Source organism: Pimephales promelas, chromosome 23, assembly GCF_988280905.1.
Source record: "Pimephales promelas chromosome 23, fPimPro1.hap1.1, whole genome shotgun sequence".
Lineage (NCBI taxonomy): Eukaryota > Metazoa > Chordata > Actinopteri > Cypriniformes > Leuciscidae > Pimephales > Pimephales promelas.
In genome coordinates this window covers 17,302,492-17,321,089 of record NC_142791.1, presented here as the reverse complement: position 1 = coordinate 17,321,089, position 18,598 = coordinate 17,302,492, and the positions used below count along the sequence as shown (strand labels likewise).

Genomic DNA, 18,598 nt, shown 5'->3' with positions numbered 1-18,598 from the left:
AGTCTGCAAGGAGTCACGAGAGATGGCGTCCTCGCTGCTGAGGAGGATCGTGGTGCTGAGGAGGTCGGGTTGCACAAGGGAGTGATGGTCGCCAAATGTTGCCCGCGGTGATGGTGCTGGAGCAATGTTGACGCTGTTGTGCTCCTGGGTTGAGGAGTGGTGCCAGCCGTCCAAGGCACCGTCCACTCGCCGTTGGCATGCAGCCTGTTACTGTCGGCCATGATGGGGGCGGAGCAGGGAACGGAGAACTCGCTGTCGGCTGCCCTCGACCAGAAGAGCCATTGCTGTCCGCCAGCTGGCGGAGGTGTGTCGAACCGTCCCAGCAGATGTCCAGTACCATTGCATGGCACCACGAGTGAGTCTCTCAGCTGGCTGAGGACCGATTTTTTCGCTCCTAATGCTTCCGTCTCCTTTTTTCTCGCCTTGTCTATCCATGTGATTGGGATCTGAAGGTTGTGAGCGAGGTTGAGGTCAATGAAATTACCTTCAGCTCCGGAGTCCAATTGTGTAGACAGTCGTGTGTGCATGTTGCCCATCTCAGTCTTACCGGGAGGAGTGTGGATGATGATGATGAGGTCTTTCTGGCAGAGATCCCACCCGATAGTAGCCTCACTGTTACTGTCCTTTTACCGGACAGGCGTGTAGGAAATGGCCCACTTCCCCAGAATAGAGGCAAAGTCCCTGGGATCCCCGCCTCTCCTTCTCCTCCCGGGAAAGCTGAGCTCTCCTCACCTGCATGGGCTTGTGATCGAAGGCTCGGCTGACCGTGTCCCTGTCGCTGGTCTGTTGGCTCTCAGCGCCCCCAGGTGGCCTGAAATAAAGTAAGCCTGCATGGAACATCTGATCAGGAAGGATTTGCAATAATTGGGTTCCCTCGAATATGCCTCAGGAACAGGTAGGCGAGGTTCTGACTGGAAGGGCGGCTCCGGTGGTGTGGGTGGCACAGCGGGACCTCTCAAATGTTGGAGTTGCTGGGTGAGCTCGACACACCTGCGCCACTAGAGCCTGCACTGCCCGCCTTGTGTTCGAGATACTCTCTTCCTGTGCATCCATTCTTGTGATGCTGTAGGACATTAACTTGTCTAGAGAGATCGTCGATCCTCCTGCTGCATCCAGATTGTTAGATTTTTGTCCAGACACAAAACACCAATCACAAAGACGTCAGACAGAACAGCATCAGGAACAACACAAAAAAATCACACGAGACGAGGAAGAGGGAATTCAAGAACTGTAACAAATATGGATTATTGAATTTTTAATAATGAAAATGTGTGTGAAAGTTTTGAATTGAAAAATTCACAGCTTAACTATATAACCATGTTAAATTTCAGCCCATATATATACAATGCATTAAAATGCAGGCAATAATGCAATACAATTATCAAATTCAACAAGCTTTTTTGTTTCAAAAACATTTGGCATTATTTTATTTGCATAAGAAAGTGTGTATAAAGTGTAGTGGGACTGCTTAAACTGGCTTAAATTAGTTTGGTTTTATCTGGTTTTATACTAGTTTAAACCAGTTCTGTTACCCTGAGTTTGTCCAACATTCAATGATTTTTGGAACTGGCACCTGTCAAAAACAAAAACCCCTGTCACCCTAAAAGTCAAATGATAATGCATGCCGTGAGCGACACCGAGGCAATGGGTTTGATTTTCAGGGAATGTATGAACTGATAAATGTCTTGAATGCAATGAACTGTTAATTGCTGCTTAGGATAAATATAAAATGATCTTAATAATGATCCTAATAATGATCATCTTAATAATGATATTAATAATTATTTTAATATCAAGGAGTACGATAGAGTTGCAAAATGTAAATAAGAAGCAATAGCACAGTGGTTTAGTTTGGTGATCTGACTTATTTATAAATGCAGACAACTTTAATTCTGTCTTATGAACACAAAACAATATTAGCCTATAATTAATTTACATATGCATATACTTTTATAATTAATTACTTATTTTCTTGATTTAGCCTACAGCTTAACTGAGCCAAAAATCGATCTGTCACAGGACAGATAAATTTCACTGTCAAATCCATGGATCTTACACAACTGTCTGGTGCTGAGGGCGATTTGGAGAAGTGATGTTTTTGTTTAAGCAGCTTGCCATAACACGTCCTAAATAAAAGGCTTTTGTCAACAAAGCACCTTCATACATACCATTAAATGTCCCTGGATTGCAAAATACTGTGACAGCAAAAGCATCAATAAAGTTGGTAAACTAAAGTTAATCATTCGATTTTATAACGAAAATAGGGCCCCAAAATAGCATTAATTTGTCTGTCAAAAGCAGTTTCATGTTTTTATTTCTATTTTTTATTTATGTAAATACGCTCAGGAAGCAAGATCGTTTTACAGTGTTTTCTGGTAGTGGGCGAGGACTGACTGGAAATCTAATAGATTATGAATCACGAGGCTTATTTAAATAACCGACCGCTCTGCTGACCAATCACGAGAAGAGTTTCGGTACCGATGAAGTCTTGGTTCTGCGCATGCTCAGAATGCTTCGATCTCTAGAACACAGTAACGTCTTCAATGAACGTGAGCGCGCTTGCAGGTCTTTCCGGATGAATTAATCCTCTGTTCATGAAACCGGAAATAACTGACTCAGGACAGGCAGAACAGACATGTTGACTTGGTCCTCCGCGATGACTTCAAAGTATTAAATTCACTGTAAATCATATAATGTGAACACCTCTAAAGGTAGGAAACCAGTACAATGTCTCCAAATTGTGGTTTTATTATTACTGTTCTCTCATTATGATCGTATAATGCCGTTTAGTGTGTTATTTTCAACGTCCGTTAGTTGACAGGGATCGTGTTACTGATATTTATAAAGATAAACTATTGTGTTTGGTAATTCTAGCTCATTAAACAAAATATACTTACTAAATGGATTGTTTTCTGGAGCTTATACAGACTTATTGCTGAATTCATTGCTTCTGAAATAAGTGTAATGTAATTTAATTGGAATAAAAACCAACACTATATTATTAGTCGTGTGTTGGTTTAAGGAGGCTAAAATTGTTCTTTTATAAACTTAAAATTAAATCAAATAAATAGCAAAACAGTGTGATCTGCAATAGAAAATTATATAACAGATGAATTTATTACTTATGAAATCTCACCATTAGTCTATATTATAATTGATTGGTAAAAAATAATGACGATAATCTGTTTCCAATATTTGCTTTCTTACAGAAAACACAGTTTAAAAAAAAACAACATTTTTTAGACCCCTCCATAATCGAGTTCCTGTTTAGTTCTAGGCTATGTGTATGTGCATTCAAAACGTATTCTGTATCTGCTTAATTTTCAACATTTATTTTTATCATGTTAATGTTAACTTCAAAAACGTCGGAGTAAATGTTTCTATAATAACACATTGGCTGATGCATCATCATCCAGCATATGCGATACTTGTATCTAAATATGTTACAGTCTAAAAGTATATCCACACTGTGACGTATTAGCGATTTCTAGTTTGCTCTCTAGTCTTCTAAAGCTTTAAGCAGCAGTGTTTTCTCTTGCTGTGTAAATGTATTTGATTAGTTCACGCAAAAATGAAAACTCTGTCAGTAATTACTCTGCCTCATGTTGTTCCAAGATTTCCGATGTCATTTCATCTGCCGGCGCAGCAAAGTTAGTGAAGACATCGTTTAAATAGTCCAAGTGACTAAAGTGGTTCAACCTTCAGTTTATCAAGCGACGAGAATACTTTTTGTGCACAAAAACAAACAAAAATAATGTCTTTATTCAACGGGCTATATGCACGCATAAGTTCCGCATTTGACGCAAGGATGCTCATCCATTTACGGTTGTGGAGATTAAAGCGGAGGAAAATGGAGGAAAACGGGATTATGACAGAGTCTTCAAAATTTACTGTCCTCCCGTCTTTGAAACGAAACTTTCATACGTTTAGATGTAATTTTATATATTGTTATGTTTATTTATTATAATTTTAAAATGAAGCATAAACACAACGAGGGGTGTCTGTTTTATCTGTTTTTGTGACTAACGTTTCTTTAGTATAACCATGGAGTATAAAATTCATTATATATTCTCGGTATTGCATTGTACTCTACGATCGGCGGAAGTTATTGAGCATCCTTAAACCTTCACCGGAAATACCGCCGTGCATAGAGCCCACTACTGATTTTCTTCCGTGTTGGCCTCTGAGTGAGTTCACGAGCGCCACAACACACACACACTTGGGTTCTTCGGTTAGTATACTGTGAGTGCACATTCTGTAAAATAAAGTGCAACCTTTCATATTGTTCACAATGGTCTCTTCATCATCAGCTCTCAGTGTTAACTGTCACCAATTGCATGTTTCACATGATTAGTTAATTGTTCGCTTCTGATGTCACTTTCCTGTGAGCAAATGACACAAACTGAGGATCAAAATCAGTCAAAAGTTCAAATAGGCGTTATGTTTATTAAGAACCGCCTCCCTCATTTACATGTCGCACACGGAAAAGTAAATAACTAAATAAATACATACATGTAGGAATAAACAAATCTAGAATAAATGAACGCATAAGTAAATAAATGAAAATTTAATAGATAAAAGATAATGAAACATAAATACAGAAATTAATATATGATAATATATTCAAATTACATTTTATTAAAAATGATTTATATTTGTTTAATCAAGTTAAGTTTATTTCTTTATTGATTGTTCTATAATTATTTTTTTCCTATGTATTTTCTTATTTTTAATTTCTGCAGGTTTGGTCCTCCATAAATGAGTGTTACTTGGTTGTGATATGTAAGACTGTGTTGAAGAGCAACATTTTGGTCCCCATGAGCTTAGATAAATCATACTAAATTATCTTTTTTTTTTTTTTTTTTTTTTGTAAATGTAAAATAGTAGACTTTTTTATTGGTTTAGGGTTAGGGTATAGAAAGTAAAGTTTGTAAAATCATTATTTCTAAGGAGAGTCCTTATAATCTCTCCTTAGAGAGATAAAGTGAACAAAATCCCAATGTGTGTGTGTGTGTGTGTGTGTGTGTCTCTGTGTACAGATGTGTGTGTGTCGTGTTTGTGTACAGATGTGATGTAATGACGCAATGACATTGTCGAATCTCCCACAGAAATCCACCAGTACCACTGGAATTAAAAACTTTATTACAAGCTTACCGTTTTGAATCGAGCTAAGGCATGCAGATAGTTTTGAACACTAGCTGGTTTTGTATTTTCTCAAATATGTACTTTGAATAATTTTCAACCCAAAAAAGCTACAGACTGCAGCTTTAAGGAAGTATTTCTATAACTTCCTTCATTATTATAAATCTATTATTTGAATAATGGTGTGAAAATGAACAGGATGCTTATCAGGAGGGAAATAAGGAGCTCAAGTTAGCAGTGGCCCATTAAGAGATTGACAGTTAGCTTTGATGTGTGTGCTGTCTTGGGTTATTTAGATTTTTTTTTTTTACCTTGTTTTTAAATTTCATTATCATATTTTTTTTCTGTAAATCAAACAAACTAACTAACACTCTTTTCTAAAATGCCAAATGGCTCTCACTGCTGGTTTTTATGTCCCCCTGTGGTGAAAATCCAGCTTTTAATGTTAAATCATTGAAAATTTCATTTTGGTGATCCAAGATGAGTTTTAAAGGATAAAATTATTGACTACAGGGGGACTTTAAATAAAAAATGGCTATCTATTCAGTATAAAGGTGAAAACATTTTTTGATGCTACATTAATAGAAAAGAGCTGTAGAGTGTGTTTGCCAAAAAGTTCAAAACCATTCACTTTTGATTTTCGCTCATTTGTTCATCTGACACAATGAATGTAACTATACTAAGCTGGTTAAAAATGGGCAAACTTTTAAATGTGGATGAGTAGACGTTTCCAGTAAAGGGGATGACCTGAAAAGTCTTATGTAAGATTAGATTTAGATAATTTTGGGTTTAGTTGTAATCCGGAGTAAACAATTATCATAAAAAGGGTAATTAAAATGTAAGATACAGTTGGTTGTCCCAAGTGAAAATAGCTGATTGTCAAATATTGTGCCCCAACTGACGCACTACACTGTGTACTTATGCACTATATACTCATCAGTGCAGTGTTTGAATTTTATAAGATTATAAAAACATTTTCCTCAATCCTCAGTTAATTATATGCATCATCCAGGAGGTATTTAAAGTGGTCTTTTTCTTTTTGTAATTTTCAGTGTGAACACACTACAACAAAACGGCATAGAATAGCAGTAGCACCTCATTGCAGTACACAAGATCGAGGGGGCGGAGTTAGATCCAGATCTAAGGGGTGGAAATGGGTAGGATCAGGGGTGGGGTTAGGAATCGGGTGGAGATGGGTAGGATTAGGGGTGGGGTTAGGGATCAGGGGTGGAGATGGATAGGATCAGGGGTGGGGTTAGGAATCAGGGGTGGAGATGGGTAGGATTAGGGGTGGGGTTAGGGATCAGGGGGGGGGATGGGTAGGATTAGGGGTGGGGTTAGGGATCAGGGGTGGAGATGGTTAGGATTAGGGGTGGGGTTAGGGATCAGGGGGGGAGATGGGTAGGATTAGGGGTGGGGTTAGGGATTAGGGGGGGAGATGGGTAGGATTAGGAGTGGGGTTAGGGATCAGGGGTGGAGATGGATAGGATCAGGGGTGGGGCTAGGGATCAGGGGTGGGGTTAGGGATCAGGGGTTAGGGATCAGGATTAGGGATCAGGGGTTAGGGATAAGGGGTGAAGATGGGTAGGATTAGGGGTGGGGTTAGGGATCAGAGGTGGAGATGGGTATGTTTAGCTATATGTAAGGTAGGAGGAGTTGGATCTGGATCCAACTCCTCCCCCTGGATTTCGTGTTCTGCATAAGTTGTGAAGTGAGTTTAACATTTTCCGAATTTAATTAGCAGTGATTTAACTGACAGTTATGTCCTTAATATTAAACTGAAAATTAATCAAGAGACCAAACAAAAAAACTTACTCTTGATTTATTTCAGTGTTCTTTATTACTAATTTCTTGGATAAAAACTTTACTTCATTGAAAAATTGATTGTCCAATGACAGGTACATTTTTTTGCAGGTTTTTTTTTTCTGATAGTTGAGCGTTATTTCAAACCTTGGCAGTTTTCATTGCAGCACATGAGAGCCATCCTTTCGACCCAATTGTGAAATCATGTAGTTTAATCTAAAGACGGGAATATGAAATATTCTAAGTAGCAATTACCACTATCTGTATTCACTATATCTATATCTTTTTATCTTTTTTTCAGATACCAGTTTTGATGTGACAATGGACACTTCACATCATTTCTTCTTACTGTTAATGTTTTTGCAATATACAATAGGTAAGCCATGTCACTAGTCTTTTACTCCCAATTAACAGTTTTTTAATTGTTCTTTAGTGATACTCAATTTAGTTTTTTTTTCCCACCCAGGAACTGATACAACCTGCGTAAAAATTCTTCCAGACTCCAACAGTAGTATTCCTGTCGAGGTGGGGAAAAACTTCACGGCGACATGTCACCTGCGGGAGGGATCTGATTACACCTCAAATGACATTGAATGGTTTTTGGATGATAACAGCAGCATTGCAAAGCAGCATTATCATAAAATAAATGAAACGTCCGTCAGTGTTACTATTACCGCCAGCAGAAAGTTGAAGGGCTGGTTGAAGTGCACAGCCAGCAGGAAGTCCTTGTCGTTCAAACAACCGTGTTCCTATGGAGTCTCAGTCCTTGCAGGATGTGAGTGTCTTCTTGCTACAATTACATTGGTGTTTCTCAGGGGAACGAAAAACATTGGCGAGAGAACCTCAAAACCAATGGCATAATTTTTCCTCCTGTCTCGTCTTGTTTTCCTTCACCTTGTCCCTTTAGGGGCTCCGTAGGATAGTTTGACCAAAAATGAAATCTATTTACTTTTCTTCAGGAAAAAAAATATGCAAAGTATCCAGTGTATTCCAAGACATTTGTGTCAGGAAAGACAGACATTTCAGTCATTATTAGCTTTCCCTCCCTTAGATTTGAAATCTCAGTAGTGCTTAAGTTCAATTTCAAATTTAGTATTTTTTCCAGGACCATAATCGTTGAGGTCACACCTAGAGACAACCTTCAAAAAACCCCATTTGAGTTAAATGAGATTTCAAGAATGTTTTCAGCAAATAACGAAATCATTATTTCACACATAAAGCTCGTGTGTGGCTGTAGAACATTTGGTTAAAGGGGTCATGAACTGGCTTTTAAAAATGTTATTATATTGTTGTCTGAGGTCAACTTAAGACGTTCGCTTGGTTTTTGCATTCAAAAATATCAAAATGAATAAGTAATAGGCTATTTTGTACCCAAGTTGTGAGCCTTCCTGAAAAACGGTCGGTTTTTATGGGCGTGTCGCACTGAAGACTTGGAAATAAACGCCCACTGCTGTGAGTGGATAACAGTTTTGCATATTATAATGAGTTTCACTCACCCGTCGGTGTATGTGGTGAAAACGTCCAATGTTGTCAAATGGCAACCGGATTCGCCCATACATGTTCGACCCAGAGTCCGTGTGTTGCACAATTCCTGTCAGATCCAATATAGACGGCACAGCACCGTTCTTTACTCTTAATCGGTCTGCAAATCCAGTCTTGTTTACAAAACAATCCTCAGTGAAATGAAGCGAACAGACGACGATGTTTTACCTCATCAGCTGGAACGTCATTAAAAATAAAGTTTATCCATGAATTCCTATTGGAATCCAGAGGAAGCTTATGCGGCGACTGTCTTGACTGAAATGGCAGAAATGTTTTTCTCATTATGTAAAAGCTTATGTATTATTTACTTTTACTTTTTTATTATGTATTTTATTCATTTATGTATTCTGTTTACAATTGTTTTATACACAATGTTTTTCTCTTTATGACCTTCAGACCCTCCGCTGAAACCAGAGAATCTGACGTGCATTGCTCTCCAGGAGGGCAATGATATTTCCCCTCACTTAAACTGTTACTGGGATCAAGGATCGCGGGATCCGCTGCTCGACACCACTTACACTCTTCATGTTAAACATCTTCTGTAAGAGTAGCTGTTGTACCTAATACACTGAATCAGTTGTTACACCTTAATTCAAAATGAAAGACTAGAGTATCACTTACTTCCTCTTCTTCTTCCTCAACTTTTTGTATATAGAGGTAATACACACGATTCCAACAGCTGTAAACAGCATCTTGCAAGAAGTTGCATCGTCAACCTGGAAACTTTTCCGCTTTACATGACAGTGATTGTGTGGGTTGAAGTGAAGAACGGGCTGGGGTCAGTACGGTCAGACGAACTCCAATGCGAAGCTACAAAGTTTGGTAAGATATGGGCTTTGCATTAGGAAAGAGTGGATTTTACACTCTATATGGATGCGTAACTTCAACTATCTTCTTCACTTTTTGTTTTGTTTTATTTGTTTTTGCATTTGTTTTATAGTGAAACCCAATCCACCATTGGTCCAACCTATTGCTGAAGTTAACTTCTCCACATCTCTCATGGTTACTTGGAGAAAACCCATTAATAACAACATTATGGAACTCCATTATGCCATCAGATACTGCCAAGTAGACTCAGATGTTTGGACCGAGGTAAGAGAAAGCCAAAGCAATTCAGACCTTAAAATGGTCAAGACAAATTATGATTTTTTTTTTTCATGTGAATAGTAATTATTAGTGAAAAATGTATTTAACATTTTATTTACCCTCCAAAGCATTTCATTATGATCCAGTGGGGTTTTCTTATTTCAAACAATGCAGTACAAGCTTGAATTGTGTAAATCTTGCATTCCATGTAGTCCTCACATCAAAAAAAAAAAAAAAAAAAATCACTTATTGTTTTATTCATAAATTGAATCCCTCTTTCAGGTGCCTGAGAACTTCACCCAAGGGCACAAGGAGTCATTTAGACTGCAGTCGCTGAAGCCTTACACTCAATACGTGGTACAGATGCGATGCACTGAGCAGCATGGAAGCTACTGGAGTGACTGGAGCAACAATGCTACAGTTCGCACTGCAGAAGCCGGTATGACCTGTATTATTCCCAAAGTTATAACATTTTTCTAAAAAGGGTTGTTTTTATTTTGACAGCTGATGGAAGGATCCTAGAATTGCAAAAAAAAAAGAATAATTCCTACACACTGAGGATGGCTTCAGAACAATGTTGCCAGGAAGCTACTTTGAAGCTGTAGCTTTGTAAAGTAGTTAAAGTCCCTGTAAAGGCAATTCTACAAAAAAGTTCTAAACACATTATAAATGTTACATATGTATTGCTAAAACATATTACAAAGTCTGTGAACTGTGAAGTACTGAAATGTGGAGTTAGACCGTTTTTCACCATTGCAATTTTACGGATTAATTGGGCGGGGCTAAAACAGGGCTCCGTGACGCACTGGAACTCATGAGCTGCTGGACATGCCCCTATTTGATGACGCACAGAGTCTGATCTCCCCCTCTCCACACACACTCCCCGAGCACATTCGCATTCTCAATCGCGAGTGACTGTCAGTACTATTAGTTACTACAGCTGAGCCTACAGTTTTCTAGCTAGCTATGCCTTCGACACGGACATGCATGGGCTACTACCTGGATGCGATCATGTACAAAACACATCAAAACATATCTTCATTTAAATTCCCAAAAAACGATCACATCAAGAAGAGGTTTTTAGTGAGCTTATACCTTGATGAAGAGGCTCTGTACCTCTGTAGTGATCGTTTTACACTGGATCGTTTTATAAACTTTCCTCAGAGACAACTTGGATTCACTGATAATCCGCTGTTACTGGTGAACAGGACCGAAACCCGCCTCAGTGTTCATCCTCCCGTCTCCAAAAGCTAATCAGCTAATATCACCGTCGACAGCTTTCCCGTGAGTGGGCGTGGTTTCAGCGCAGCCAGCCGACACGCCCCCAGCGTTTGAGAGCAGAGAATCTGCTCATTTTTTCATGATTTTGATAGCTTATTTTATGTACTTCCCAGATTTTTTTATCATTCAAATTTGGCTGGGTGGCTAATAACACATTTTTCTGTGGTATGACAGACTCAGAACACATACTTAATTTTGACTTTACAGGGACTTTAAAGTTACGAATTTTCATGCGATTATATTGCCAATTTATGAACAGCTTGTGAGGAGACCTTACCCGACTTCCTAGGTTGTCTATGAAAGCCTGTGGGCTGATTTTTATGTGAAGGACTCTGGAAGTTTTTGCCAGGAGAATCCAGAAAATGTGATGTTAATGCTCCCGATACGACACGAATGCTTATACAATGTTGAGGGTAATGTCAAAAGAGCCGTTTTGTATTGTAATGTCAATGTGTCATGCAAAGAAAAGGGTTTAATTCAAACTAAAAAGCCAGATGTAAATATCTATATCTTTTAAATATAGCCTAATTATTACTATCATAACAGTAAGGAACATTGTCGAACATTGTCAACAGTAAACAAAACTGCCGACATGATGCCGATGAATTGCAGAGGTCATGCCTCGCTAAGATCAGATGCTTTCTTAACTGCTGTGCTCACCATTGTCATTTTTGTTGTGTTTATTTTGTTTTTGAGAGGAAATGTGCGTTCATCTAAACGTCACTCTCAGCAGTGTTGACAGCGTCAGGATGTACATTTACAGTATATCGCTGTATAGGTATTTCTGAGTACTTTTACTAAGCAAAGAATGAAAAGGCCTCCACTGTGTGTATATCAGGGTCTTGAATCACATACATATGTACATATGACACCCCTTCAAGCTACCCTTTTAAAAAACTAGTTTGCTGCTCTACAAGGTAATAACAAAAAATGTTTATCTTTCCAATGATGTAAACTTGTCACTTGACTAAATATGTCATTTACAAGATTTGTGCTGAACCAAATGATTGTCAACACAAGAGTTTTAGCATTTAAGTTTTTTCAAAACACATACTTTTAAATACAGGATTAAGTACTCTTTTGTTTGACTCACTAATGAATTGGAGAAGATCATTTACAGGTGTAATGTGAGACTAACCACTTCAATAAAACGAATTTGACTTTCCAATGAGATAAATAAGAGAGTGAGTTTGACTATTCTCTGGACTAGCTTGAAAGTAAAGTGTGTGCAAACAGTAAAGTCTGCACAAACAACATGACATTAAAAAAGTGATGTAAAAAGCAGCTGAATTGCTGTCAAAGCTACTAAAATGCATATTTAAGTTAGTAGAATCACTGCTTACTTATTGAACCTGCATTTCCTCAGAGCCAGCAAGTGCACCAGATCTGTGGAGAATCATCCAGCCCACTTCTGATAATAGAAATATCATATTACTATGGCAGGTAAATTCCTTCTTTTTTTTTTTTTTTACCTGGCAAACGATTAAATATCTTATAGTGTTTGTACATTGTAGAAATCTCTGATAGTGTTATATTCAATTTCTGTTGACAAGTTTAATATTAAACACTTTAATATTGTCTCCTATAACAGCCTCCTGTGAAAGCTAATGGAGTAATACTTAAATATGACCTGTATATCAGTCAAGATAACGGGAAGCTTGAAAGAACCGATGAAACACCAGATAATCGGAGGCATCCGATGCAGTTGCCACCAGGAAAAGAGGCAAACATTGAAATAACTGCAGCCAATTCAGTTGGAGTGTCTCCTAAAGCAACTTTATTCATTCCAAGATCAGATCAAGGTATATTGAAGACTTCTGTATTTTTCATTAGTTATTTTAAACAATTGACTTTTTAAATGTATGTGTTCAATATACATGCAACATTTGAACCCTTCTCTTGTCTCCTTCAGAACGCATGTAGTACGTCACCAGATAGTCAATTCACTTTCATTTACACAACGCTTTTAACAATATAGATAGCTTCAAAGCAGCTTTACAGTGATAATAAGAAATTCAAGGGGTGGTTGATTATGATTTCACTTTTCTAACTTTAGTTAGTGTGTAATATTGCTGTTTGAGCATAAACAACATCTGCAAAGTTACACCACTCAAAGTTCAAAGCAAAGGGAGATATCTGCTTTTAAAGGGCATATTGCAGGTTAGAGGACCCAACGAGTCAATGCATAGAAAAACAATGTAGGAACTAGATTTTCTTTAAAATATACGTATAAACACGCTACAGAAGCTTCTGCAGTCGTTTTTGTGAGAGAATTTTACTTCCGCGTCTGAAAATGGGCGTGGCGGGCGTGACGCAATGAGCGGGAGAGCCGTCGATTCACAGAACAGGAAAACAATGAATCGCATGACACTTCGGACGCTGAGGAAATACTCGTATGACGGATCAAGCCATAAAGTTATGAGCCTGCTATGCTAAAGAGATCAGGGACAGGCCAGGATAATGTCAGACAGAATGGTCAGAGAAAAATTGAGCTGTTATGTGAGGAGAACCAGTGGAGAACAGGACAGGTGCCTTTTAGGTGAGAGACGTGCTTATAGTAGGCTATACACGTTCGCTAACGATATACACTGTGCTCACAATATTGTACAGATTATTATGATTCTATAACAGGCCAGCAGACATTAGTATGTTTAGGGTAGATTTATATGCTATTAAATGTATAAAAACTTGAGTATATTATATATATACTACTTGAGTATATTTCTATACTAAAAGCATAGGCTATACTCAGGTAAATTTTTAATACATATTTTTCACCTAGGTTGTAACATAAACAGAACATTAAAGATTTGAGTATTTAAACAACCAATTTTGTTTTTCAATTATAAGTTCTATTTAGGGCATGACATGACTAAGTTACCTATAAAACACTATTTGATGCCATTGGTAGTATACGACGATCAATATTCTTGCTTCGGCATACCATGATTTTGAACTCCATCATATCGCCGGGATGCTAATCATTTGATCTGAAGTGAACGCTACACACGACCGCGTTTTCCGAGCCGATGCAGAAGAGAAATCCCGTCTCTTCACCTGCTCAAACCGCACCAGGAACGAAAGATAGGCTATATAGCACCGCCACTTTTATTGTAATGGAAACTTGTGGACTCGATCTTGAAGTCCTGACAGGCTGGAGTTTTTGCAATCTCCACAAGCACAATAATTTACCATGACGATGATAAATTAAAATCCAAAAACTAACGAAAGCACACTGACTGACGAGCGCTCTCACTGAACACCAGCCTACTCTCCACTGAGCCGAGGCTGAGGCTCCCTGATATGACGTCAAATGACGCGATGTTGAAAAAAAAGCCGTTTTTACTAGAAGTCCAAGAAACGCTCACTTTATCTTCTAAATTAGTGCTAAAGTAAGTACATGGAACAGGGGTAGGTTTAGGGGTAGGTTCAAGGTTAGTACTAGTTATTACCCAGTAATTGTAGTTACTAAAATGGGTAACTGGACTGTAAACCAAACAACACGTTTTTGTTTTACCCAAAACAACACGTTTTTTGCTCACCCTCAAAGAGACAATTTAATTTACATGCTGTAAAAAATGATCTGTGGGGTATTTTGAGCTAAAACTTCACACATCAGTGACTTACAGTGGTATGAATAAGTTTTGGCACCCATGCTAAAGTTGCCTAAAAAGAGGAATAAAAAATCGTCTTTTGGATATTGATCGTAATGCCTTAATTAGAAAAATGAGGAAAACTCCAACCTTTAAGGACACCAATTTTCTTTGTGAATGAATAATGTATCATAAATAAATAAATGTTTTTCCTTAAAATACAGGGTGCATAAGTCAGGGCACCCCTATGTTAAATTCCCATAGAGTCAGGCTGGATCATGGATCCAGGATAATATGCATCCTGATAAAGTTCCCTTGGCCTTTGGAATTAAAATATCCCCACATCATCACACACCTTCCACCACACCTAGAGATTGGCATGGGGTACTTTCCATAAGATCATCTTTCAATGCAAATCAAACCAGCTATTAGGCTAACTGAAGTAAAACCATGCAAAGAAAATTGGTGTCCTTAAAGGTTGGACTTTTCCTCATTTTTCTAATTAAGGCATTAAGATCAATATCCAAAAGATGATTTTTTATTCCTCTTTTTAGGCAACTTTAGCATGGGTGCCAAAACTTATTCATACCACTGTATTTTACATATTTTAAAAAGGAGCATCATACCACCCCTTTAAAGTAACTAGAATAAAGAATAAAGTTATTGTCCTGCTAAAGTTAGTTTTTGATTGATTCACTTCCATTGCAAAGATCATTAGTCATTAACTTAGGGGCCGCTTACACGACACCGTTTTAAATGAAAACAGAAAACCATTTAATCTGGAAAGATGGTGTGATATTAATAGTAATAAATGAATTTGTTGTGGTGGATGCAAAAGTCAGCCATATTGTTGGCCATGTTTATGTGATATACATGAATTAAAATTCTAGCTCTAAAATATACAATAAAATATCAAATTCCAAAAGAACTGAACACAACATTTTAACCGATTATAGGACAATAGAACAGTTAAATGTAAGAGCATATATTTGATTCGATGTCTGTCTAATAATACTGTAGTGTTGATGTTTAGATAAGAGAGTAGTGCGTATGACAGATGTAACGTGATGTGTTTGTGGTTCATCAGAGCTCCCTGGCGTCGGAAGTGTGAGCTGCTCGGTGCGTGACGGAGAGCTGCGGGTGGAGTGGACTGGAGTCCCTACTTACCCTAGCATCAGACATCCCTCTGAATTCCTGCTGGAGTGGGTGAATGTGCATCAGAGAGAGCTTCAGCCCCAATGGAAGAGAGTTCCTCACAACGCCAACACCACCACAATTACCGGTACCGGTGCTATATTTTATAAAGCTCGACTGGCTTATAAGCTGGGCTTCATGGAATCTGTGCATATTTATTTACACCTGAATCCACTGATTATCGGTGGTACAGCTGCGGGATGAATAATAATGCTAAATATGTTGACTTAAGCTCTGCATATTACATTGTTGAGTTTGTCCCTTTTGTTTAAACAACATTAATTCAGTCTTTAAAATGCTAATTTTCTGCGTAGAAGTTGTGAGATATAATATTGTCAGTAAACATTGTAAATTTGCTTTTTGCTTATTAGAGCTGTTCGTGCATCTTGTGTCTGTAGCATTTGCTTGCAGTTATTGCTGTTACAGCAGTGTTGTGGACGCTCAAGGGGAAGTCACTGTTTCACACTGAGTTATGGGTGTTATAAAACCTTGCATTGAGAATTTTTTTTACTTCAGAGATCCTGATTTTCCCATGATTCTTAACAGACAACTAAACATAATAATGTATAATTTGTCAAAATGTAAAGGTTTTGATAAAAGGGAGTCTATTTAAAATGTTTAATTAATCTGAAATATTTAAAAAAAAATTCTCATAAATACTTCACTTGTTTCATTACTGGATGAATCAGCGTTTTTGATTGAATCTCTTAAATGAATGATTCAATGACAAATACATTTTCAACAGTCATTGATAGGGTTGGGTATCGGTTGGGTTTTATCCGATACCAGTACCTACTCGGTATTTTTTTAAACGGTTCCGGTGCCTAAACGGTTCTTGAAACGGTACTTAAGAAAACGAAACCGCACACACTTTGTCAAAAAAATAATAATACCCCTTTATTTACAGGGCCAAACTGGACACAATATTAACTTACAAAATAAATACAAGTATCATATGGTAATAATAAATAAACCAATATAAAATAAAAGTTCATATTTACATGATATCAAATAAAACAATATATTAAACAATGTAATTATACTGGAGATTAATAGAGATTACTACCAGGTTAATATAATATCGACATGGCTACAGGTTTCCATGTTTTGTCTGCTTTAACTAGTAATGTAGGCTAAGTTATCTTGTCATTTACTAGTTAAGCTCTTAGCCAGTTTGATATTTCGTTCCCACTGCGTCTTATACGCAGCTTTGAGTATATGAAAGAGAACGTCTCTGTGTTACCCATGATCTCTGAATAGGGAATGAGACACTGCGATAGGGAATAGGGAATGAATGCAACAGCACAGACTCAGGCATCGAAGTCAGGCACCGAAATGTTCATTCTAATTAGGTCTGGTTACTACCGTTTACGTCAGAACCAGTTCCCTATTGGCACCGAGTTTCGGTACCCAACACTAGTCACTGATGTAATTGATGTAATCATTATTTAAAGCATCAAGTTACTTTCAGAAGGTGATTTACTGTATTTTGATCGCTTCCGAAGACATCAGTGCTTTTGTCCAAACTATAAACTTTTATCCCAGTAGTTCTGTGAGCATTTGAATATTTGTTACACAGAAATAATGTTAGTGTGTGGTTGAGAAGACTGTTTGTGACGCTGTTCCATACCTATTCATAACAACTGCTCTGTCTGGTTTAAAGCGCAGATCTGAATGTTCACTGTGATTTTGTCAATTGACACAGGCAAATTGCTGTTGTTTAGGAATGAGATCTGAATCAAGATCCCAATCTTTTACCAATTAATCCTGCAGCTCTACAAATTTCCCGAATACATGAAAGGTGTAACTTTTTCATTCGTGAAGCTTAACTGTTCACTTTTATGCATTCGTAGGTTTGGTTGAATATCTGATGACATTCAAGTCAAGTCAAGTCAAGTCACATTTATTTATATAGCGCTTTTCACAATACAGATTGTATCAAAGCAGCTTCACAGTGATAACATGTAAGTAGCACAACACAGATCAACAACATTGCTAAACACTAAATAAATAACCCCAACTGAGCAAGCTCAAAGCAAGCCAAAAGCAAGGCGACAGTGGCAAGGAACCAAACTCCATCAGATTGGATGGAGAAAAAACCTTGGGAGAACCCAGGCTCAGTCGGGGGCCAGTTCTCCTCTGGCTTACATTCATATTGTTTAAATATAAATATTAAATATAAATATTGTTTATGATTCAAACGGCGCCATAACATATCGCAGGCGTTGAGTCGTCTCATCACAGGCGTTGAGTCGTCTCATCACAGGCGTTGGGGCATCCGAAATCCCCGTGAGAGGCTGGACACAAAACTGGACCTGACGAACGCCATTTTTCTCGGGACAAGCGTCCCGAGATAACAGCAGAAAGGCAGATGGGAAATAATTAGCATAGCTGATGTTCATAATAATTTCCGTTATAACTCACAAACTCTCCGTAACCCGAACTCTCCGCAACCCAACCATACGCGCCGACCCGTTTGTCTAAGAGGCTGTCGAGCCCCACTGGTGCGTTAAGCAGTTTCAGTGGCAAACGGTTCCGTATGGCATAACAGAGGAGTAGAAGGTAAGCATTATGTGAATGCTTGACTAAAGAGATGCGTCTTTAATCTAGTTTTAAACTGTGTCAGCGAGTCAGAGGCTCGGACCGTATCGGGAAGGCCATTCCAGAGTTTTGGAGCTAAATGCGAGAACGCCCTCCCTCCTTTACTGGACTTCGATATCCTAGGAATGACCAGAAGCCTTGAATTTAGTGATCTTAAGGAACGCGGTGGATTGTAGGGCGAAAGAAGGTCCGTTAAGTACATAGGTGCTAAACCATTTAGGGCTTTATAGGTCAGTAGTAGTATTTTGTAGTTGATGCGGAACTTAATAGGTAACCAGTGTAGAGATGATAAAATCGGTGTTATATGATCATATTTTCTTGACCTAGTAAGAACTCTAGCAGCTGCATTTTGTACT

General features: G+C 38.1%; 1 protein-coding gene across 1 annotated transcript in view; it reads left to right on the top strand.

Moving 5' to 3' along the window:
- The first annotated feature begins 2,382 nt into the window (after positions 1-2,382).
- il6st (interleukin 6 cytokine family signal transduce) overlaps positions 2,383-18,598 on the top strand; it is a 31,086-nt gene continuing 14,870 nt past the window's right edge. The window contains exons 1-10 of the mRNA XM_039675957.2: positions 2,383-2,711; positions 7,247-7,321; positions 7,412-7,720; positions 8,884-9,028; positions 9,143-9,309; positions 9,428-9,579; positions 9,856-10,012; positions 12,221-12,297; positions 12,446-12,656; positions 15,535-15,729. Of these exons, the coding sequence (XP_039531891.2) occupies positions 7,267-7,321; positions 7,412-7,720; positions 8,884-9,028; positions 9,143-9,309; positions 9,428-9,579; positions 9,856-10,012; positions 12,221-12,297; positions 12,446-12,656; positions 15,535-15,729 (1,468 nt within the window). The 5' untranslated portion in view covers positions 2,383-2,711; positions 7,247-7,266. The remainder of the gene's footprint in view (positions 2,712-7,246; positions 7,322-7,411; positions 7,721-8,883; positions 9,029-9,142; positions 9,310-9,427; positions 9,580-9,855; positions 10,013-12,220; positions 12,298-12,445; positions 12,657-15,534; positions 15,730-18,598) is intronic.